The 23,123-nt window shown below is 39.6% G+C and overlaps 6 protein-coding genes across 8 annotated transcripts in view; all 6 read left to right on the top strand.

Moving 5' to 3' along the window:
* Positions 1–3,640, top strand: part of plcl5 (phospholipase C like 5) — a 56,576-nt gene extending 52,936 nt beyond the window's left edge. Inside the window, exon 6 of the mRNA XM_061701605.1 lies at positions 1,293–3,640. Coding sequence (XP_061557589.1) covers positions 1,293–1,688 — 396 coding nt within the window. The 3' untranslated portion in view covers positions 1,689–3,640. The remainder of the gene's footprint in view (positions 1–1,292) is intronic.
* Positions 3,641–5,675: 2,035 nt separating this feature from the next.
* Positions 5,676–6,144, top strand: hcrt (hypocretin (orexin) neuropeptide precursor). Its single transcript, XM_061701611.1, has one exon. The coding sequence runs from the start codon at positions 5,770–5,772 to the stop codon at positions 6,121–6,123; it is 354 nt and encodes a 117-aa protein (XP_061557595.1). The 5' UTR covers positions 5,676–5,769; the 3' UTR covers positions 6,124–6,144.
* Positions 6,145–7,060: 916 nt separating this feature from the next.
* On the top strand, positions 7,061–9,073 carry snrnp25 (small nuclear ribonucleoprotein 25). 2 transcript variants are annotated; one of them, XM_061700932.1, is made up of 5 exons: positions 7,061–7,584; positions 8,293–8,383; positions 8,560–8,665; positions 8,754–8,828; positions 8,900–9,073. In XM_061700932.1, exons 1-5 carry the CDS (start codon positions 7,378–7,380, stop codon positions 8,955–8,957), a joined length of 537 nt encoding a protein of 178 aa, XP_061556916.1. In that variant the 5' UTR covers positions 7,061–7,377; the 3' UTR covers positions 8,958–9,073. The 2 variants fall into 2 exon arrangements, with proteins under 2 accessions (XP_061556916.1, XP_061556917.1); XM_061700933.1 differs by having other exon boundaries at positions 8,791–8,828; positions 8,900–8,924.
* A 5,874-nt stretch (positions 9,074–14,947) lies between these two features.
* LOC133414356 (hemoglobin subunit alpha-2-like) lies at positions 14,948–16,943 on the top strand. The gene is made up of 3 exons (XM_061699641.1): positions 14,948–15,084; positions 15,172–15,379; positions 16,706–16,943. Exons 1-3 carry the CDS (start codon positions 14,987–14,989, stop codon positions 16,832–16,834), a joined length of 435 nt encoding a protein of 144 aa, XP_061555625.1. The 5' UTR covers positions 14,948–14,986; the 3' UTR covers positions 16,835–16,943.
* A 2,179-nt stretch (positions 16,944–19,122) lies between these two features.
* On the top strand, positions 19,123–22,308 carry hspb9 (heat shock protein, alpha-crystallin-related, 9). 2 transcript variants are annotated; one of them, XR_009770001.1, is made up of 3 exons: positions 19,123–19,384; positions 19,689–21,898; positions 22,260–22,308. XR_009770001.1 is itself a non-coding variant. In XM_061699640.1 (2 exons), the coding sequence occupies exons 1-2, from the start codon at positions 19,197–19,199 to the stop codon at positions 20,206–20,208; spliced, it is 708 nt and encodes a 235-aa protein (XP_061555624.1). In that variant the 5' UTR covers positions 19,123–19,196; the 3' UTR covers positions 20,209–21,925. The 2 variants fall into 2 exon arrangements, 1 of the variants encoding a protein (XP_061555624.1); XM_061699640.1 differs by lacking the exon at positions 22,260–22,308 and having other exon boundaries at positions 19,689–21,925.
* On the top strand, positions 22,081–23,122 carry LOC133414358 (hemoglobin embryonic subunit alpha-like). The gene is given in 3 exon segments (XM_061699643.1): positions 22,081–22,440; positions 22,519–22,544; positions 22,547–23,122. Coding segments are annotated over 3 exon segments (387 nt in total). The 5' UTR covers positions 22,081–22,345; the 3' UTR covers positions 22,813–23,122.
* Position 23,123: the final 1 nt, after the last annotated feature.

Here is a 23,123-nt window from a genome sequence, read left to right as displayed (position 1 = left end):
AAGGGCTTGAACAGGCAAGCGTCTTTGAGACCCCAGATTGTGTGTATGGGGGGTTTGGGAGCAAGTGTCTGCCACCTTTTAACTCCTGGAGGCAGCGGTTCATTCGCTACACTGTATGTATGTGGCGCATCAGCAAAGTGACCACCTGCGTGTGCCACGCTAACGAACGTGACTACGGTTTGATGACATGATTGTTTGAAGCTGAACAAATTTAGATCATAAAAGATTTATTCAGTTGTTGAATTTCAAACTTGATGGTTGTGCAGGAACCCCGGAGATTTGTGTATGAGCCATTAAAAGGTCAATTTTCATTACGTACCCTTCAAGTTCAGAAGGTTCATGTGCACACGAAGCCGTGTCTGCAGAGGAGCTCTTCCAACACTTTCCTCCGCGTAGGGCAGCAAACAGCAGAAATGTCGTAGGACATTATGGCCTCCTGAGTGCACTGGAGAAAAGCTGGCAAAGGACCAGGGGCCTTTGTGAAAGTGGTGATACATTGCCACCTTGTGTATTTTATTGGTAATGCCCTAACAAAGTAACTTCTGACATTGTGTTTGCAGGATGACAGTATACAAAACTACCCAAAAAGATTTGAATCCAATTTTGTGCATGGGCTAAGGAAGAACGCCACATTGTGGTACAGATTCAGCATTTTCCCTTCACTGTTGTTAACATTGCAACATGGTTCAAAACATTGGTCATTTTTCAACTGTGAACTGTGAGGCAGATGCTCGAACCAGTCGTCCACCGTGCCGCCTGCTCATTTTTCAGTGATTAATAATTGGATCTATTTGAACTTTTAAAAAAAAAGGTGTTTTTTGTCAGTGGTCATGCATTGTCAAAGTGAAACTGAAAGCATGTTTTTTTTTTTTTTTTCTCCCTACTTTGCCGGTACAATTTGCCTGTATTCCCTAACATTTATTACTGTATGTTGATGCCAAAATGTGACTTGTACTATTTGTGTAAACTGTTAGTGTGCATATTTATTTGCCCATGTATGATGCTGATAATGTGTGCTAGTTTGTGTTGGCTAATTACTATTGATTATCCTCATGTAAAGTTAGTTTGTGCATGGTGAGTAAATAGACTACTAAATAGTAACTTATAGTCTATGTAACATGGGTTTGTGTACATGCTAGATGCATGGCGTTGATGCCTTGCTGATTATTCTTGTGTTGTTACAGATCACATTACATAAATCAATCTAAACAGAATACCTGTTTGCTGTTTTGGTGAAAGCATTTTGTCTGGAGGAATCAGATTTGAATGTAATTTATTTTGTGTGGTGGCAGGGCCAGGCAGACCTGCTGAAGCACGCCAAGAACGAGGCACTGGACACCCTGCGTCAGATTCACTGTGCAGCTCAGTCCTGTGGCCTCAGTAAGAACGGAGCCTCCTCCCCTCAGCTGCAGCATCATCAGCCCCATTCCCACCCGCTCCAAAACCAGACGCAGCTTCAGGCCAAGTCCCCGCTGCAGCCCCCACTGCCATCCCCGTTACACACCCAAACCTGGACTGGACCTCATTCCCCGCTCCCACTGCTTCAAACTGTTCCAAAACCACCCGCTTACACGCCCCCGCCAGCCCTGCCACCACACTTCCAGTTCCAGCAGCGCATGGCAGCCGGACCCCTGGACTCCACAACGGAGAAGGAGATGTTCAGCGAAGATCCGGCGGGACCCTGCTGACCCGCAGCCTGTGCCCACGGAGACGAGCACCCGAGAGAGAGTGAAAAAGATGAGCGGAAAGGTCTGGGACCGATGCAGAAAGTGGCGAGCGGTATAGAAAGGGAGATGGAGGATAGCGTGCACCAGATGATGATGATGAGGAAGACTCGTCGCGTTAGAAGCGAGACGCAAGTGTGAAGGTCAGACTTGGTGAGAAAGCAGAAGAAGACATGTACTGTAAATGTGCTTTTCTCTGTCATAGTCCACTCATTTTATTCAAAGTTTTAAATGCCAAAAATGACCACGTTCACAGACACATATAAAAGCCACCATGTAGACTAAAGAATTTCCTAGCATGTTTTTAGTTGCTTTTTTAGTTGTCTCATTTATATGAGATTATATAAGATACACTAGGCCTTTGTAAATGGAACACAATCTGATTGTAGGTGAATACATTTTCTCCACTGGAAATTATGCAAATTGTACAAAAGCCAGGGGTCCTAAGCAGGAACCCTGAGGAACTCCGTTACACTGAGTTCCCACAATATCTAAACCCGGTTACACACATACCACTTTTTTTTGTTTTTTTCTTAACAGACTTTTAAATTGTGAGATTTTCTTAACTTTAAATTCAAGTGTGATGTTCCAATCCACTTGTATTTCTCCCCTTTTCTTCCAATTGGCTAAAATGGCATCCTGGTGTATTGGTACAAATTTTAAAAAATCCCTGGGTGTGTCTGTGTGTGTGTGTGTGTGTGTGTGTGTGTGTGTGTGTGTGTGTGTGTGTGTGTGTGTGTGTGTGTGGACGTAGCCTTTCACAGCTTCATGTTAAGCTTTGTCTTCTTCTGCTATCTCCAAAGTTCTCTCTCGGGGTGACATTCTTTTCCACACACCCACACTTGTTTTATTCTACTCTGTGGGTACAGGCTGTGACTCAAGCCCGCTTTTCTTTGGGGTCACTCTTTTCCCCTGCATTTTTATTTCTTTGCGCTTTTTACCCCTCCTCTGGCAAAGGTTTAGAGCATTTGTTTGGTTTAAGGGGCACGTAGAACAATCTGGAATCAATCCTCGAGATTTTAGTTTTAACATCTTGGACTCGCTTCACCCAACAACCACGACCAGAAGACGTGACTCAACACAAAGTATCGTGAAACTAGATGTAAGCTATTTAAAATGTAAGAAGGGATGATACAAGGACTCTTGTAGACACAAATGGTGGCTGTTCTACTAATTGTTGTTAGTTCTATGGATATTTTTTATTTTTAATTATGTGATTGTCTGGACAGTCGCCGCACAAAGGGACTGTAATGGGGGATTACGGGTTACACCAGGGTCCAAAACTAACAAAATATATATATATATATATATATATATATATATATATATATACATACATACATACACGCACTGCATACATACACACACAAATACGTGTGTGTGTATAAATATACCGGGTTATTGAAAAGTAACTCCCTATTTTTCAGTACTTGTAATTTATTTCTGAACTATAATTCTTACAAGAAGTGAACATGAGAAGAAAGTATATTACATGGATTTTTATTTAAAATGGGGAGCCAGCATTAGCTACCAGTTTCTCAAGCCGCCTGGAAACCGCATTAACTGATTTCACAAGGAACTCTTGTGGGATGGAAGACAACTTCTCGTATTCGTCCTTCAAGTTCTTCCAAAGTCGTTAGTTTGGTAGAATAGACTTGCTCCTTTAATCATGGAACATACCCAAAAAAATAATAATAAATATTTTAAAATAGGGAGTTACTTTTCAATCACCCTGTGTGTTTATATATATATATATACACACACACACACATATATGTGTGTGTATACACGTGTATATATACAAACGTGTGTGTGTGTGTGTATACATGTATGTGTGTGTGCGTGTGCCACTGCAAAGTGAGTGTGGATTCTGTAAAAGCTCCTTGAAGTGACCCATTAAAAGTGGTGTCATGGTTTGTCTTCTCCATCTCATTTTTTAAATCTAAAAAGTTAAATTTCAGCATGTTAAAGTCATTTAAAAAAATAGTTGACCACATTTCTTCAAATCGTGGCTTTAGAGCATGCCTGCATAGCTGAGGTGGCATCTGTAAAGCTGAGGTACAGTGGAGTTTAAAGAGTAAGTGCTGCAACGCCTTCTGGAGGTGCATTTTTTTTTTTTTTTTTATTCAAATAATTAATTATTCCCCCCAATAAACACCTGGTACTCTCTGCAGTTACTTGTGAACTCTGGTGGGAAGAAAATTATAAATAAATATTTTTTTTAAGATTTACAATTTTACAAACACATTACCACTAATAGATACCAAGTACAAAATGAAGGAAATGTTGAAATGCAGCAATGCTTTGTTTGTCCATCAGATGGCATTAAATAGTAACTCTGCATAGTGACGCTTCATTCCAGGGCCCAAAATGAGCATTTGCCAGCTATGTATAGTGTGTACACTGTCACAATAAGCGTGTTCACAAAATTAGCCAATTAAAATTAGATTTTTTTTTTTTTTAACATTTTGAAAGAAAGGGCAACTTGATATTTGTACACCAGAACTCGGTGAAGCTAATTAGACCGACTCCTTCACAACTCGCCATCGTGGCATGTGTTAATAAGCGACCGCCCTGCCACCACAAAGACATACCTGCATTAGAGCCGAGAGGCCTGGAGATGATCTACTCGACGAGACTTAATTAACGGCAGCGAGATGAGCAAAAAGAAGGGCTCTTACTGTATGCGACGTTCATCGGGGGCCCGAATGACGTTCCACTGGGACGCGGTAAGCCGTATATAAGCGAGAGCCGACGACTCCCTGCAACAGCAGCCAGAAAATGACATGGTTCACCCCCGAACTGAAGATGCTGACCAGGTCAAACACATCCAATAAGGTAGGAACAATTAAGCTTCTTTATGTTGAGCTTGCATTTTTTTTCAGCGCATTCCTTTCTTGCAGAGCATCAGCTAAAAAAATTTATTGTACACAAGATAGGTATTTTGCTTTTGTTTTCAGTTCAATATTCATTTAATATATTGTCTTTTTCGATGTTGTTCTTATTTTTATGTTTGTTTTATTACAATAAATGACGCACCGTGGTTGGGTGACAAGTGCCCTAGAAAAATTCCAGTTTTTCCCTTGTGTATATCCAAATATGCACATTTTATACATACAGTATACACATACATTTCCAGGTAATAACTTCATTCATTTAAAAACAAGCCACCATACATTGGTATCGTTTAAATACAATTTCTAAATGTTTTATACTAAAATCACATTTATATTTTATTCTATTTTTACATTATATTTTTTATTTTTATTTATTACACTAGAATGATTCATTGAATTATTCTGCATTATATGTATTACTTAGTTTGTCATTAAAAATTGAAATATTAATTTGAAGTATATTTTTAAAATTCTATTTTTGTATTACAGTACTTGAATTAATTTGATTCAAATATTTTAGATTTTATTAGACTTTTTAATACTTAATTTGTATGTATTGTTTTATTTCCTTGTTTTATTTATAAAAGTCGATGTTTAGTGTTGATTTTTTTTTTTGTTGTAATTTATTTTTTCATTAAATTACATTTAAAATTTTTTAAATTTAAATAATGCTCTAATTGCTTGATTGTATATTTTAAAATGTTTTGTTGAATGTATTTTCATTTTTTTATTTTCATATATTTTCATTATAATTTAATATTTTAGTATTTCATATTTTTCATTTTTCTTATGACTTTATTTACGTATATTTATAAAAACGCTACATAATATCATAACATTTATTTTTTTAAATATATTTTCATTTTTTTAAACATTTTATGTTAAATATATTTTTACATGTATATTTTTTAATGTAATAAATTTTTATTAATTTCTGTTTTTAATAACTATTTTAAAATGCAATATTCTAAGTATTTTTTAAATATATATATATATATATATATATATATATATAATTTTTTTATTAAAAGTTTTAGAATTGATTCATCCCCACATTTTTCATTTCATTATGTATTGTTTGAGTCTCTTTCTTTCTTTGAAAAGAAAAAGAAAATATATGTGAAAATCCCGTAAAGTGTCCATGCTTAATGTGTGCACATCAGCAGAAGGTGTTGGTTGTGGTGCTTGTGCTGGTACTGCTGCCCCACGAAGTTCGATGCGACCCTCACAGCATGCCCAGCGAGTGCTGCAGGCAGCAGATGCGGGCATGTCGCCTGCACCTGCTGCTGTGTCGCCCGGGCGCGGTCGGCGCCGGGCCGGCCGACTCCTCCGCCGGCATCCTTACCTTGGGTAAGCGCACGGAAGACGACCGCGTCTTCAACAGCCGCCTGCAGCAGCTCCTGCACGAGTCCCGGAACCACGCGGCCGGCATCCTCACCATGGGCAGGAGGGCCCAGAGCCTGTGGGGGCCTCCCTCGGACGCCACGCCCTCACCTGTTTGATGGGCTACAAGCAGGGGTGGACTTAACCACTTGGAAAACACAGACAATTTCCAGGCACCCCCAAACATCTTCGAAAAACTGATTAATAAAGTTTTCTTTGATTTACAGCAATTATTATTGTTTTAGTTTTATTTTACACGCTTAAAAACACATCAAAATCCTTGATCGACTTATCGTGATCCTTTCGAGGGTCCCCCCCTCCCTTCTCATGCAATGGATTATTCCTATTGGGGCAAATTCCCTTTGAGGAGTTTGTCCCTCATGTGTCTTGGCCCAAAATGGCTGCTGCAAAACAAAATGGCCCATTTCCTGTTCAATTTAGGACTAGGGTCAGTGAGATTTTTTTGTGTGCGACCTGTTATGATACACATGTCCACCCAATTTCACGTCAGTAGGTGAAACTGCTGTCTGGGGCTATTATTTTTTTTTCAAACTTTCAAGGGCGTGTGACTTAGTGAGTTTTGGGGCGTCATGTTCAGGACCCCTAAAATCCATATAATTGCACACAAATTACCAAAGATTATTGATTTCATGACAAAAAAAACCCCCAAAAACTGATACATTCTTTGGAATAATAATACTCAACACTTAACACAAAATAATTTAATTGAATTTAATAACAATAGAATTTGTTAAACTACACCATTGCTATTAAAGGCTATATAAACATACACCATGAATGGTGCTGTAAATTCTAGAAAATTATTTTTGATTGTTACATATTGTCGTTGTTAGATAATAGAATAAAAAATTATTTACAATATATATATATATATATATATATATACATATATATATATATTAAATGTTTGCATTTAATTACAAATAATTCGTTTTTTTCTCGAATACGTTTCGCAAAAGTATCATTCACACCAGAACAAACGGTACGCGGAACTTTCCCATCGAATAAAAGTTTCTTTCCGGGGTTTAATTTGTGCCGTACACGATTTTCTTTAAAGTCCTCCTGGTTTATTAATCCAACGTCCGTCTCCCTTTACCTGACAAATTTATTAGTTATAAAGAAAATACATTACTTATAAGTAATTAGTGTATAAAATACTAATTCGTCCCGGATTTTTTTTATGCGGCTCGTCACTCACCAAACAACTGTTTCTTTCCGGTGTACACAGTTTGTGTTTTTGTTTTACCTTCACTGACAATCTTCGGCCGTGTTTTAAGTGAAACAATCTCCAACAAACTCATTTAGTTTCTGCGTTATAAACGAAACAAAACCAAAATCGACGTTTATAAATAATGGAGGAGCCGAGCGAGGAGGTCGCCGGAGAACACAATGTAAAGGAAGAAGAAGAAGATGAGCAAAATATAGAAGACATGACATCAGCTGCTGGAGAAGAAGAAGAAGACGTGGAGGCTTTAACTCACGCTGACATTTTGGATATTTTCGAGGAGGGACTCGCTCGCCTCGTACAAGATCCTTTACTCTGCGATCTTCCCATTCAGGTGCGTTTGTTCTGTGACGTTTGTTGTTTGTGTGCTTGCTAATAGCTTGATAGCGAAACATGCGAGGCTTGGTGCGTTCAGGTGCAAGATTTTCTGGTGAGGACACTGGCATCAGACTACCTTATATAAATACTGGAAACACTTGGAAGTCTCTCTGTAAAACTATTCAAAATACACATACAATTTATTGTTATTACTATTGTTGATTATTTGTTTTTTAAATAATTGTTAATTTATCCCAAACTTGCCGTCTAAACTCCAAAATGTTGTCATTATGTTTACAGTAACAACTCACCATCATGACCCTTACAGAGTGAATAGTTTGTTATCATCATCATCATGTTTCTATTTTATATTTTTTAATTTATTTTATATATATATTTTATTTAATTTATATTTTATTTTATATTTTTTAATTTATTTTATATATATATTTTATTTAATTTATATTTTATTTTATATTTTAAAAAACAATACATATACACATAATACATAAACAATACATTTTCTATTTTGTCATCAATCCAGAAATCAAAGCAAAAAGTACTTATATTTGTGGCTAATAAAAAAAATAGCAGGGTTTCAAAAAATAGTTACGAAGCACCAGGATAAAATTCCATGCACATACATCAGGATTATGATTGCAGCTCAAATGAGTCAGCAGTCAAAAAATGTTGATTTTATTCTTTTTTTTTTTTCTCTCTCCAGGTGACTTTGGAAGAAATCAATTCACAAATTGCACTGGAGTACGGCCAGGCCATGACTGTGAAGGTGTTAAAGGCTGACGGTGAAATCATGCGTATGTTGAGAAACAACAACCTTTTTTATAGAAATCCCGTGACTTTTTTATTTACCCAAAAAAATCCCAATTTACTTAAAAAGATAACTATACTTATGATTTAAATAAAATAAAATATACTGTCATAGCATAATAATGTGAGTGTTTGAAAAAAAAAATCTATTTTTGTGTTTCAGCCATCGTGGTGGTGCAAGATGCCAGCGTGCTGGACCTGAAGAAAGCCATTCGCAGGTTTGTGGTGCTGAAGCAGCAGCGTGAAGGCGGCGTGAGGCACATCAGCTGGTAACAAAAAATACAAATAAAAACTTGTTACGTGTCACAAAAATAATTTTTAAAAAAATACTCATAATTGCAAAAAATACCTTCCCAGGAGGTATGTTTGGAGGAGTTATAATCTGGTGTTTCAGGGGGGAAAGTTGGAAGACGACCGCGTGAGGCTGAAAGAGTGAGTGAATAAAATCAGATTTATTTCTTGTTTCTATAGATATATTTGATGGTTTATGTTTGTTTGTGCAGCTACGGGATCAGGAACAGAGACGAAGTGACGTTCATGAAGAGGCTCAGGAAGAAGTGAACACTTTTCTACCCCTCAGATTTTATTTCTATAGATAAAGCTTGTTGTTATTGTTTTGTTTGTTTTTTACAGTTGATATTTTTGCTATTTAATAAAGCTTTATACTATTATTTACACTCATGTGATTGGATCTGTTAATGACATCAGCAGTGCTTGTGCAGTGTTCAAGTGCATCTTGTCGCAGTATGGAAAATTTAAACTATTTTATGGAAAAATATCCATGTTTCTATTTTCTAAAACAAAACATTCTGAAGACCTAAACAAATATATAATAGACCTAAACAAATATATAATAGATCAAGCCCTGTTTTGTTTAAGGTGCTTGGATTTTAAAAGCACAGTATTGTAGCTTGGTGAATACTCGATTCTGATTGGCTCAGAAAATTCCAACCCTCCGAGCGTCTCGAGGAGATCCTGTCAAAACAAAAAATTCTCAATTTTTGCACAGCACCGTTAGCCGTTAGATTATTATATGAGCAAATTGACACAGTCAGATTTTCTGATAAGTAAACGTGAACTACACTGAGGATGGAAATGATCTTATTTAAAACAATAATGAGTGATTTCATCATTTTATTGGGTGATTGCAACACCTTTGATTACAGGTATACTGCTGAGGGATTGAGGGAAAAAATTATTAGTTTCAAAATACGGTTAGGGTTTCAAAGTACGGTTTCAAAACAGGCTTAGGGTCTCAAATGAGGGTTTAAAGAGAGTCTTAGGGTTTCAAAAAAGACTGAGTTTCCAAACAGGGTTAGGGTTTCAAAGTCGGGTTTTAATTCAGGCTCATGAGTTCTAATGAGTGTTTAAAGAAGGTTTTAGGGTTTAAAACAAAGTTAGGGTTTCAAAGTGGGGCTTCAAGATTATGAGTTCAAATTAGTGTTTAAAGAACATTTGAGGGTTTAATAACAGTTAGGGTTTCAAAACAGTGTTAGGCTTTTAAAATAGGGGTTCAAACTGGGCTTGGGTTTAAAAGTAGGGTTTTAAATCAGCATTTGGGTTTCAAAGTAGGGTTTAAAACAGGATTAGGGTTTCAAATCAGGGTTAGAGTTTCAAATTAGGGTTTAAAAACAGGGTTACAGGTTCAAAGTAGGGTTTCAAATCAGGGTTAGGGCTTCAAACGTGGGTTTCAAAGTAGGGTTTCAAATCAAGGTTTAAAAACAGGATTAGGGTTTCAAAGTAGGGTTTAAAAACAGGGTTAAGGTTTCAAATCAGGGTTAGCGTATCAAAGTAGGGTTTAAAATCAGGGTTCGGGTTTCAAAACAGGATTGCAGTTTCAAAGTAGGGTTTCTAAACAGGGTTAGGGTTTCAAATTAGTATTTAAAAGCAAGGGTTAGGATTTCAAAGTAGGGTTTCAAATCAGATTTAGGATCCCAAATTAAGGTTTCAAAACAGGGTTGCAGTTTCAAGACAGGGTAAGGGTTTCAAAGTAGGGATTTTAAACGGGGTTAAGGTTTCAAATTATGGACAAACGTCATAAGGCAAGATGTCGATTTCAGTGTGACGTCACTCGAGCTGTTGTTTTTCAATTCCAGAAAATACCAGAAGGTGGCGTTGCTCGACTCCTTTTTGTTTTTGTTTTTTTTTCCCCCGAGCAGCCATCCTTCATCAGTCATGGCAGTTTTGGTGTCATCAACAAGACAACATAAGATTCATCTCTGATAATGATAATGATAATGATAATGATAATGATGGTGTTGATAGGATGATGGATGACCTCGCCTCACTTTACTCACGAACTGAATGGTGTGAAATCTGTTCAAATGAACACAACAACGCTGATATACTCACAGGACACGTGACTTATTCTGTGCTACGAATGGCAACGGGTTGATTGCACTTTCTGAGATCTAATGGGAGAGCATGGAATTGTTCTACGCCGCTGGCATAAATAGATGAACAAACATATACTTGTAATGAATCATCATTTTCTTGCAAATGAAGTGAAACGGAATAACTTCCTGCGGCATCCGTGATGATCTGGGAATCACTGATTGGGTTCAATGATTTATTAGCGACTATTGTACAGTCATTTATGCAACATTTGTGTACATGTTCGACGCATGATGTCGATGCCTCGCTGAATCTTTTCAGTCTGTGTTGCGGCTTACCACGGTAACTCTTTACTGACCTCTTTATTTCTCAGACTTTTAACCTGTTTTTCAAATTGTCCAAACCAAAAGCATGTTAAACTTTACATCAGCAAAGTCTACATTATCTTTATTATTATTAACTCATTCAGTTTCTCACATTGGCATTTTGGCCGATCTTCCAAAAGCCACACAATAGGCCTATTGTGTTCTATGACTTATACAAGGAAGGCGAATACCAAAAGAGAGAGAAGACTTCCTTCTTTGTTTCGAGCTTTTTCTGTTCTTTCGTAATCACCCAAACCACCCGTTTCTGGTCAAAAAGCGGAGAAAACGAGCTTTTTGTGAAAAGAAAAAGTTCTTTTCTTTCTTTTGTGATACTTCAAAGTATAAAACGACAAAAACAAGAGTGAGAGAGTGTTTTTAATCCTAATCATAATCAAAATAATCTTTTATTTACAGACGCCTCAAGCAAGCGCTAACACAACACATGGCTCGAGGTGAACGACATCTGCTTTTTCACGTGGCATTCGCCATTCACTCCATGAACTGCGTCATCTTTTCTAACAATCAAGACACAACAACATATAATCTGCTTTTATAAACATTTAAAAACTCTGTTCCATAATTTTGTGAAATGCATTTGGCCACGTCAAGAAAATTCTAATGTTTTGACGGTTCTACATTGCTTGTATATTTACAAGTCACTCCAAATATGCAACGCGGGCGGTGGGTGTGTGTGTGTGGGGGGTGGGGGGGGATGGTAAGATTCCAGAGGCTCGCTCACGATCAGAGTTGTGATGAGTTAAGTGTTGATCATATTTGACTACTTCAGGCATAGAGACGTTTGATTTGACGACAATGACGTGACATCATCTTTAAATGCCGTCACCGTCAAATGACATCATCATGATGTACTGTTTGTTGTTTATAAGAATGAAGAGCTTCCAAAAATCTAAACCAAACGCATTAACTGTCTACAATGATATGAATGTTTTGTTTACTGAATAAACCTCTAACTTTCAGTTATTTCTTTCTTTTTATTTTCCATTATCTTTTTATATTTCATTGTGGAATGTTTATTACATTGTAATGCTAGACTTTGATTAGTAAAGTTGAGGCGAAAAAAGTGACTAAGGAATGAAGAAAGTAAGTATGACATGAAAGTAAGCTATTGTTTTGTAGCCCTGAACAATGTCACGTTCGGAATGAATAAATAAATCATGGTTTACACTCTCAGTGATTTTGGTTGTCATGGTTTGACTTTCGCTCCCGCTTCTGCCCAATCACGTGTTTCAACGTGAAATTTACTCCCATTTTGCAGGAATTCCATGTGTCCTGAAAATCCTGAACAAATGTCAGCTTTTAGTGTATAACTCTGCGGCAGTGAACCTTTCTGGCATGTGCATGATGTGAGGCCCCGCAGGGTAAATAAAGCATGACATGTCAATCGTTGGCATTCGGATGGGGAATTTGCACCCCCTTGCGGAGTGGCCCTCACACACCTGAGCGGGACCCCACGGCGCCCAAACCGGGAGCGGGTGGACGGGAAACCAAGCTCCTCCAGGGGTCAAGGGCGGCCCAGCGGCCACGTCGACGCCCCCGCCCACTGATCCCCAAGCGGGCCCGCTGCAGCACAGCCAGGAACTCCACCCTTTTGTCGCACTCACAAGGAGCGTTCTCAAGAATCGGCTCATCTTTGGGAGGAGTCACTGTGATAACGCTCTCCATGTTAGCTGAGTCACATTTGCATGTAAACAAAACGTTTTAAACCTTAAAACCTTTATTGAGGATAGGCACCCATTTTACATTCGCAAAATCTCCGCCACTGAACAAAATTTTTTAATGATGATCTCGTCTAAATTAATACATGAGTTGACTAACATAATTGGCTGTGTTAATAATTAGCTGACATGCGTACTCGCAGGAAGCCATCGCTTATTCTGTTGAATGAATGGCAACGCTTGGATAAACAGGATGGCAACTGCCATCTAGAGGAAGAGCATGTAATTGCTTTGTCTGTCGCTATACGTCGCCGGCATAGACAGAGCAACAAATATTCAGGATATTTGGAATGAATAAATAATAATTATGGGAAAGTTTCAGTGAAATTGGATAATGTCCTGCAGCGCCCCTGATGACGTCTAACGGCAAAGTGGTTGGGAATCACTTGTGGCCCGCTCCGTTCTTTAATCCGCCCCACCGCACAGTTACATGATCAAGAATACTATCATTTTTACATTTGTTGTATACATTGTTTCATTTCCTAAAACTGGTTAGTTAAAATGTTTATTTTTTCAGAATAATAATTTCATAATCTCTTAATGATTTTATTTTATGAAACGTTTAATAATATAACTACATTAATCAAAACCAAAATAATAAATACAATTGCATGTATTATTTATTAAATCATCATGTTGTTGCTTCAGTTGAGCTGTTTATGTCCCTAATATTGATTACTTAAAATATATTTATTCATTTATGTAATTAAATAATGTGTTTATGGAATTATTATATACAATGAAATATTGGTATAAAAAAAACTATTATATATATTCATTGAAATTTTTTTAAATGTTTAATTAATTAATTAATTAGATTTTCAACTCTCCAGTAATGACTTTTGTAACCACACTTGCAAAGAAAGCGTGGCATTATCTGCAGTGTCACTTATGCGGTTCCTCCCCCCAGCAGCTGCACCACAGATAACAAACATTACCCCCCCCCCCCCCAAAAAAAAAAGTTACAATCTGAAAATAAAATAAATGCGGCGTAAGAGCCAAGATCTCTTTTGAAATACAGTGATAGAGTCAGTAAGAGGAATTTTCTTGCAATATTTGTGTCACAAAACGTGGATCTCGTCTTTAAATATCTTTTTAATATATGCTCTTAAAGCAAGCACTTTGAAAAACTAAATGAGTTGAAAACATATTTAACCACAATTGACATGATTCTGTACAATCTAAATCTGCAATTTGCCATTAAGAAACATGCATTATTGTTCAAGAAATGATGGAAAGTGTCACCTGCACACACACACACACACACACACACACACACACACCTACACACATAGCAAAAATAGGGTTCCACACAAATTCGGAATTTGATTGTATGCATTTCCAGGTCTAGAAAATTATGGAAAATGGAAACTATTGCATGGAAGAACATTCATGTTTCCAAGATTGTTACCACTGTTCTATTTTCTAAAACATAAAATTAGTACTATCTTAGATATTGATAACACATTTCTTGATCGCACGAGGCAAATTCAGTACAACCAACTGGTCAGCTTAAAATAAAATGCCCTGCGTTGAACTTAAATGGCTTTAATCTGAATTCATATTTGGATGTGCTAGCTGCAGTCTTTTGGAAATGATTTAATGACATAATGGCAGACATATTAGGAATAATACAACGACTGGGTTAATTGCATGAGTACTGCGATTGGTTTATAGAAATATTTTTCATACAAATACTTACAGTAATTATGACTTTTAATACTTGTGAGTGAAGGTTGTTGATAGACTGTGGCGCATTTCGACTTGCGTACAAAATTTGTATTAAGTCGCCACCGTAGAAGCATTGGAAAATTTAACGTACGTCCCAGATCAGACAACAATTGAGAACCAGTGACGTACAAAATGTAACACAACTACAATATGGATCATATGCTAGAAACAATTACAACGAGCAGATAAAAAAGGAATTTCAGGTCGTTTAAAGTTGCTCATTATACGATAGTTTCCCACCCTCAAAAGTGTCGACGTGGAGGACGAGGGGTGTCGCTACGAGGCGAAACGAGCAGATGTTGGGTTATCTCCTCGGCGGCCTATCTCGTCGGAGGCGGTCCTGGGTGCGGCCGCGCTTATTCCCCTATAAAAAGCCCCTGTCCCACTTCAGCGGCAACCCAGTCCTCATAGCAAAACTGCAAAGATGACCAGCCTCAGCGAGAAAGACAAGGTCACCGTCAAGGTCTTCTGGGACAAAGTGGCCCCGAAGACCGAGGACATCGGCTCGGCGGCTCTGTCCCGGTAGGCCTCAGCTCCACGTTCGGTCTTTTGTTTGATTTCGTCTGCATCCGTCGTCACCATCCTCTTCTTCTTTTTCTTCTTGTGCAGGCTGTTGGTAGTGTACCCCCAGACCAAGACCTACTTTTCCCACTGGAAGAGCTTGAGCCCCGGCTCCGAGCCCGTCAGGCGGCACGGCAGGATCATCATGGCCGGCGTGGGCGACGCCGTGAGCAAGCTCGCCGACCTGAAGGGGGGCCTCCTGCCCCTCAGTGAGCTGCACGCCTTCACCCTGAGAGTGGACCCCGCCAACTTCAAGGTAAACCCGCACGACACTGGCCACACATGCAACACAATAGGTACACCCCCCCCCCCCCCCCAAAAAAGCCTCAAGCCCTCTAATGCCACGCCAAGTTGACCTTTACTGTCAAACTAAACATCAAACAAAGAGAATTCCACACTGTGTATTTAAAACAAACACACAACTTTACTTTGCTTAGCTTAACGCTAACACGAGATGCAAAACGAAATAGGAAAAAATAGCATCGATAGTCGCGGTGTTATAGCCATTTAAGCAAGGCATCTTTAAACACAAACAGGGCATCGACAGACTGGACGATATAACAATACTCGCAGGTGTATTTTTGGCAAATATTCCTGCAGTGACTGACACACTCACCAATAGGTGTTGCCATAAATTAATCATGATGCACAAACTTCACATTCTATGAATTACTTTATAACTAAATATTTTCTAAAGTAAATATTGAACATTAGGCGGCACGGTGGCCGACTGGTTAGAGGGTCAGCCTCACAGTTCTGAGCACCCGGGTTCAATCCCCGGCCCCGCCTGTGTGGAGTTTGCATGTTCTCCCCGTGCCTGCGTGGCTTTTCTCCGGGCACTCCGGTTTCCTCCCACATCCCAAAAACATGCATTAATTGGAGACTCTAAATTGCCCGTAGGTGTGCATGTGAGTGCGAATGGTTGTTTGTTTCTGTGTGCCCTGCGATTGGCTGGCAACCAGTTCAGGGTGTACCCCGCCTCCTGCCCGATGACAGCTGGGATTGGCTCCAGCGCGCCCGCGACCCTACTGAGGAGAAGCGGCTCAGAAAATGGATGGATGGATGGATGGATGATTGAACAATATCGATTCATACATTTATTGCATTTGTTGTGGTTAATTGGTGCTGGTTTACCTAATGAAGTACAATTCAGCCCAAAAGCAGTTCTTAATAAGCAACCAATGTGACTAAAATACAATCCTCAAATCAAACAAAATGCAAATTGTGGATAATACTGCCGGGCCTGTTCGGTTGAACACCAAAGCTACAGACTACAGCCTGTTGAAACCTTATGAAGGTGATAAACGTGTTAAAATAATATAACAAACGGAATCGTCTTATATGCACATTCAAAGCCTTTCATAATACCACAGGAAAAAAGTCACTGTACAAATAGTGCATTTTTCCATAACACTACCATAAAAAGTATTCGACAGCCTTCAAGCCACAAAAATTAATTTACAAGAATACGTACTTGTAGATTTGTTTCGTAAACAAGAGCATTGCGCATTCCGGCAATGAAACGAGTGTGCAGTGTGTGAGGTTGGCAACGTAATACATGGCGCTGTGCTCTTTTTCACAGATCTTCACCCACTGCATTCTTGTGGTTTTGGCCATCATGTTCCCCAAGGAATTCACCCCCGAGGTGCACGTGTCCATGGACAAGTTCCTGGCCGCTGTCTCTCTGGCCCTGGCCGAGAAATACAGATAAACGGCCAGAAAACGGTCACCGGGAAACCAGACAACAGCAGCAGCGTGTCTTTACTGTGTGCTTGTCATCAAGAAATGCAAAATTAAAAAACAAACAAAACAAAAAAAAGCCAAAAATCTCTTGACTCTTCTTTTTAACTCACACAATGCAGAATTTTCAAGTGGCAAAAATCCAACATTTGTACAAAGTGGCTCGTCATGTCTAAAAGACTGCATAATATGTAATATAAAATAATATAACATTTAGGAAACACATAACGGTGTTTCCTAAATTTTAATTGAGTCAAGGCAGGGCACACCACCATTTAAAGGTAGTTATCGATTGACTTTAATGAGGGCGTTACTTAATGAATGAAATTCTTTATTTCAGACTCACAACCTCGGTAAAGCAGTAGCACACTGGTTCCAAAGCATTTTTCTCATAGAAAATAATGTAAAAATCAGTTAATTAATTACCATCCAAAAAAACAGCATAAAATAAGCCACGTTTTAAGTAACATTTTAACACTTCATGCTCATACGAATAATTAAATAGTCGACTGAAAAGTAAAATTGAAATGATGTCGAACTCCTCACCTTTGACTTTATTTATGGAGTTGCTATAAATAAACAAATAAGAATAAGAGCTTCCCCAGAGGAAATGCCAAGTGAATTAAATTGTTACCGTCATAAAACCTTCATTAAATGTATAAGCCATGTTTTGGGTAACATTGTTTACATTATTTAAAAAAATATATTTATATATATTTACATTGTATTGACTCATAAAAGTGTATACATACGGGCGGAAGGAAACCTTGTATCTCCATAACCATCACTTTCAAGGAAACCTAAAAATAAAAAAAATAAAAAAATAAAATAAAATAAACTTTTTTTTTGTTTTTTTTGTTTTTTGAGCTAGCTAGCTAGGTGGCTAGTTAGCTAGATAGATAGCGAGATGCCTAACTGGAAAAAGTATATAACGTATTAGACGAGAGGCTACTTTTAGTGGCAGCCAAAGGCCTGATGGCTGTGAATACCCATGACGCTGGCGCCTTGGAACGTTAGCATGCCGGCTACCAACGTGCTGAGCTCATGCCTGAAGATGGCGGCGGTGAGACCTTGTAACCTAAATTTGTTCAGCTAAATTTGTGCTCAGGGGCCGCCGGCTGCTAGTCACTCTTGACAGCTGCTCTCCACACATATGTTTCAAGATGGCTAGAAAGACTTTAATGGAGGGAGGAGAGCGTTTCTGGGTTTTAGGAACAGAAAGAAGCAAAATATTTCACTTTACATGCAGAGACTGAACTGTGCCACTTTGCTTTTTCTGATCATTTACTGTATCCATCCAGCCATCCATTTTCTGTCCCGCGTATCCTCACAAGGGTCGCGGGCGTGCTGGAGCCCATCCCAGTTCAAAATGATTCTCTAGCACTTTGGACAAACGTTAAAACATCAATGACCTCTAGGGGGCATTCAAGGATTGGCCACTGACATAAGTTGAGGTCAGATCAACATTACAACATGACAGAAGTAATGGGCGTTAACTTACTGTCATAAAATTACTTGAATAAATACTGTTAATGACATGCTTACTCTAACTTTCTCACTGTCCCGGCTGTCTCGATGACGTCATCGATCGGATCGGCAAATGATGACTTCACACTGGCGGTCGATAGCAGGAAAATTTAAATGGCGCAAAACAGTTCACTGCTGTATCTCTACAATTGAGTACTAAATAGTGCTCAGTCTTATCACGTGTTTTCAGTTAGTATCTTCAAACGTGTATAATGCATTTAGAAAGAAATCTCTCAATCCAGTGTACAGGGTAACGATGACTTAACAAGGATGGAAACAGATTTCAACAGATCACTTATAACATTCCTAGGAAATGACAATGCCCCATCACTGATGAGCTATTTATAGAACAAGCCCGCGGGCTACTCATGTGGTCCTTGAGGGCCCTGTTTTGGTAACACCGTGTACATTCTTTAGAAGCGTAAGGATCTTTTTCCACTAAGGTCTGCTAAGCTGGCAACGCCAGACGCTGTGAGAGCGGTTGACTCAATTCGTCCCTCAGTCTCCAGGGAGTGTTTTTCAGTCTCGAAATGTTGCGACGCCACCTGTGGTGACTCGGTCGAAACGCAAACAAGATGTCGCCGTGAGCCTTGCTGAGCCGTCTGACGACTCCCAGGGTATCCCTTCCATGGGAACAGCCCTGAGCTCATGTTCTATAAATATAAATAGCACGAAGAGAAGGAGGGGGTTGAGGGGGGGATTCACAGGGGAGGTATATTAAGGCGAGAGGCGACCACACGAGCCAGGAGAAGAATCTCAAGAAGACGTGCATCCAAGTTAGGTTTCCCATCCAGAAGGTCAGCTTCATGTCCCGACACGCGGCGCTGAGCAGCCTCTTTGGCGACGATCCCTTCTTCAGCCAGGGCGGGCTCTTGTGGCCCCTTTCCTCGCTGCGCCAGGACCTCCTCAACCGCAAAGCGGAGCTGGCCGACACGTTCTTCAAGGACGGACCTCGACTCTTGAACTCACCTCTCACGGGCTCCGCTTTCCTCAGGTATGTGGTGGAAGAACAGAAGGACAAACGGTTGTAGATGTGAAACGGATGGGTGGACTAAAAGAATGATGGGTGAAGTGATAGATGAATAAATTGACTGATAGACAAATGGATGGATGGAATGGAGAGAGGAATGGCTGGGTGGATAGACGGGTGGATGGACTGGTAGAAGAAAGGACAGATAGATGAATGGGTTGGTCTAGTTGACATGATGTACACTCGTCTGATCCAGGAAGATTGTGATGTACTAGACAAGAACAGCAGCAAACCGAATTGAGTTTGAATCTCTTGTCAATGTGATCAGAATGAGCGACCAAGAAGACGCCGAAGAAGAGGAGCCACAGCGTCAGGTCCAGCGGGCTTCGCCGCACGACGACCTCCTGGTGACCCTGGACGCCCGCGGTTACGCCCCGGGCGACATCAGCGTCAAACTGGAGGGACGCAACCTGCTGGTGATGGCCACCAAGCAGGCGGGCGCTCAGGAAGCTCACTCCTGCTCCTCCGCGTCCTCGCGAGCCTCCTTCGCCTCCTCGGCCGCCTCGCGTCTGGGCTTCAAGCAGAAGATCCACCTGTCGCCTCACCTGGACCTGTCCGGACTGTCCTGCTCCCTCATGGAGGACGGACAGCTGCGTATCCACGCCCCGGTGGCTAGGCGGCCGATCACGGAGGGGCCCCATGAGCCAATCGCGGAGGAGCACAAAGAGCCACTGGAGGCTCGCCAAGAGCCAATCACGGAGGAGCGAGAGGAGACTCCTCCTCTTTTCAGAACTGCCCTGGAATTCCCCATCACTAAGGAGCAGACTGAGGCCCAACACACACACTAGCACACAAACACACACACAGCCTTAAGTCAATTAAAGACCTACGACTTCACTCTAAAAACATCATTATAGTTGCACTGCACTTGTTTTCCATGTCTTGTATTACTTTATAACATCCAAGTGCTGAAAAGGCTTCACGTAAGACTTAATTAGAGACATTTTATGTCATCGGGAAAGTGTTTTTTTTCCCTTCTTTTTGTTACGTTTTGATGTGCAGCACAGTTTCACCAATTTGCATTCTCAAGGTTTCATTTTCATGTAACCCGCCTCTCGCCCAAAGCCAACTGGGATTGGCTCAGCTCAGCCAACCGCGACATTAGTGAATTTAAAACGGAACAGGAAATTGAATGATGGATGGTTTAATTTGCCATGCAATCCAAATAGCAACAGACGACATTTTTTTTTTTTTTTTGGATGTACTTACAGCAAAGTTTCTCAAACTGGGGTCAACGGACCCTCGGGGGTCCTCGAGCCATTTTAAGTTTTTAAAAAGTTCATACCCATATATGGGGACCAGCACACCAATAAAACAAACTGAGTTAAATTACTTCTGCCTACCTTAACCTCAGTCCAATCAAAAGCTCTGATATGATTGTGACGTATCACATAAATCTAACATATCCCTTTTTTATTTTTTTTATTTTTTTTTAAAGAGGATATAGATGTTATTTTCCAGAATAAAATGTGAAATATTATGACTAATAAAGTTGTATTTTGGGAAATTTACAAGGTAAAATATTACTTACGGCTTTATCTTGGAACAATACTACTGTATTCTCGGAAGATTACAAGCTTTTTCTCTATTTTAATGTGTTTTAGTTACATTATGACTTTATTTCTCAAAAATTGCCAATGTTTTGTTTAGGTTTTAATGTTTAATTCCTACGGCATTTAGGGGTGCACATGGTGATTGTGTGGTGGAATATTTGATACAGCTCTTACATTGGATTTCACGACATTGTGTAAGTCGTCATAATGTAGTGGCTGGTTGGAATCCATATCAAATTTTCATTTTTTCCCAATGAATTAAGGTTTATATTCATTCGTAACGAATAAAAGAATTGGAATAAATTATTGCTGCTTTTGTTGGTGCATGAAAATGTGAAAAGTGTGTGTTTGCAGCCTCAAGAGGAAAGTAAATGCTTATCAGATGTGCGTATTTTCAAAGTGTTGTGCATTTGAGCTGATAAGACATTGCTGCGTGTCTGCCAAGTGTTTGCATACTTGACCCGCTGCATTGACGCCAATGGGATTGACTCTCAGGGCACAAACGAAGATTTGAACCCACATGCTAAATTCATTAAATTGCATATATTTTTGAAAAAAATCTTCCAAACGAATGATACTTTGAGTCAATGTTCCACTTTAGAATTGGAGTAATATGCTCTGACCTCTTTGTTCTGGTCAGAACCCGAGCTGCAGCATTCTGAATGAGCTGCAGCTGTTTAACGCTCTTTTTAGGGAGTCCAGTCAGAAGACCATTACAATAGTCAAGTCTACTTGACATAAAACCATGGATGAGCTTCTCCTGGTCTGCTTGACACATGCAAGCCTTCCCTCTGGATATGTTCTTCAGATGGTAGAAGGCAGTTTTAGTAATGTATTTGATATGACTGTTGAAAGTCAGGTCGGAATCTATCAGAACACCAAGGTTTCGGACTTGGTCTTTGGTTTTTAAAGAGAGTGACTCCAGGTATTTACTAACAGCAATTCCTTTTTCTTTTTTGCCAAAAACAATTATTACAATTATTATTCGTTTTGTTGTGGTTTAATTGAAGAACATTTTGGCTCATCCGGATATTTATCTGTTTTAGACAGTGACACAACACCGTAATTGAACTGTAGTCAACTGGAGGCACTGCTAGATATAACTGTGTGTCATCTGCATAGCTATGATAGTCTAAATTAAAGTTCTGAAGAATTTGACCCAAGGGTAGCATATACAGGCTGAACAGGAGGGGTCCAAGAACTAACCCTTGAGGGACCCCATAGGTCATTGCCATTCGATGAGATTGAACACTTCCAATGGTTACAAAATAACTCCTTTCCTCCAGGTAGGACTTGAACCATTTAAGGACTGTTCCATAAAGGATCAATTTTGCCCAAATAGCGGCATTAAACTCTCAACCAAAGCACCGAGATGAGTCTTTCCGACAAGGACAAGGACACAGTCAAGGCCTTCTGGACTCTGGCTGGTGGAAAGGCTGACATGATCAGGAGCGAAGCTCTGACCAGGTAAATACGTCCACGGCAAAGACGAGGTGCGCATCAATTTACTCTTCCTTGACGACGGCTTTGTTTTTGCCTTGGCAGGATGATCTACGTGCACCCTCAGACTAAGACTGGAAGGACTTGAGCTTCAACTCCGCTCTGGTCAAGAAGCACGGCAAGGGGATCTTGAAAGGCGTCAACGAGGCCATCGGCAAACTCGACAACCTGACTGTGGGCCTGCTGAACCTCAACAAAAAAATTGTGATCTGTCGTTTGTTGTCATTTAAGGGCAATTCTAAAACCTTTCTGGCGGGGCTGTCACTTACTCCTGGATTTTCACTATTCGGGCCTTATCTTCTCCCCCACAAGCAAAACAGCAGAATTGCTACACGCTGAATAAGACAGCTGAAGTAGAAAAATGATTAGGGTGGAGATTCATTGTTTTTTCTTTTTTCGTTTTTGAATAATGTTAATAATATTCATATGATCAAACACCATAACAACATGTGTGAAAACATGCCACACATGAGCTCCTCATGCATAACTCACTTGTTTCCATTGTGATTGTTGTCTCGCATAAGCAGAGCTGCAGTGTTATAATTATAATAATAGCATATATTTACAAAGTGGCTTTCAAGAGACCCAAGGACGCTTTTTCTTTCAGTCGGGGGGGGGACGTGCTGTATCTTCTGCAGGCCGCATCATTT

Source organism: Phycodurus eques, chromosome 16, assembly GCF_024500275.1.
Source record: "Phycodurus eques isolate BA_2022a chromosome 16, UOR_Pequ_1.1, whole genome shotgun sequence".
Classification (NCBI taxonomy): domain Eukaryota; kingdom Metazoa; phylum Chordata; class Actinopteri; order Syngnathiformes; family Syngnathidae; genus Phycodurus; species Phycodurus eques.
The sequence above is the reverse complement of the archived record's forward strand: the minus strand, read 5'-3'. Positions and strand labels throughout refer to the sequence as shown.

Excerpts from the sequence above, each read along its gene's own strand:
- LOC133414356 (XM_061699641.1), top strand. The coding sequence starts at position 14,987 with ATGACCAGCCTCAGCGAGAAAGACAAGGTCACCGTCAAGGTCTTCTGG. Across the intron at positions 15,085-15,171 it reads GGCTCGGCGGCTCTGTCCCG|GCTGTTGGTAGTGTACCCCC; the intron begins GTAGGCCTCAGC and ends CTTCTTGTGCAG. Across the intron at positions 15,380-16,705 it reads TGGACCCCGCCAACTTCAAG|ATCTTCACCCACTGCATTCT; the intron begins GTAAACCCGCAC and ends TCTTTTTCACAG.
- hspb9 (XM_061699640.1), top strand. The coding sequence starts at position 19,197 with ATGTCCCGACACGCGGCGCTGAGCAGCCTCTTTGGCGACGATCCCTTC. Across the intron at positions 19,385-19,688 it reads ACGGGCTCCGCTTTCCTCAG|AATGAGCGACCAAGAAGACG; the intron begins GTATGTGGTGGA and ends CAATGTGATCAG.
- snrnp25 (XM_061700932.1), top strand. The coding sequence starts at position 7,378 with ATGGAGGAGCCGAGCGAGGAGGTCGCCGGAGAACACAATGTAAAGGAA. Across the intron at positions 7,585-8,292 it reads TCTGCGATCTTCCCATTCAG|GTGACTTTGGAAGAAATCAA; the intron begins GTGCGTTTGTTC and ends TTCTCTCTCCAG. Across the intron at positions 8,384-8,559 it reads GGCTGACGGTGAAATCATGC|CCATCGTGGTGGTGCAAGAT; the intron begins GTATGTTGAGAA and ends TTTGTGTTTCAG.
- hcrt (XM_061701611.1), top strand. The coding sequence starts at position 5,770 with ATGTGTGCACATCAGCAGAAGGTGTTGGTTGTGGTGCTTGTGCTGGTA.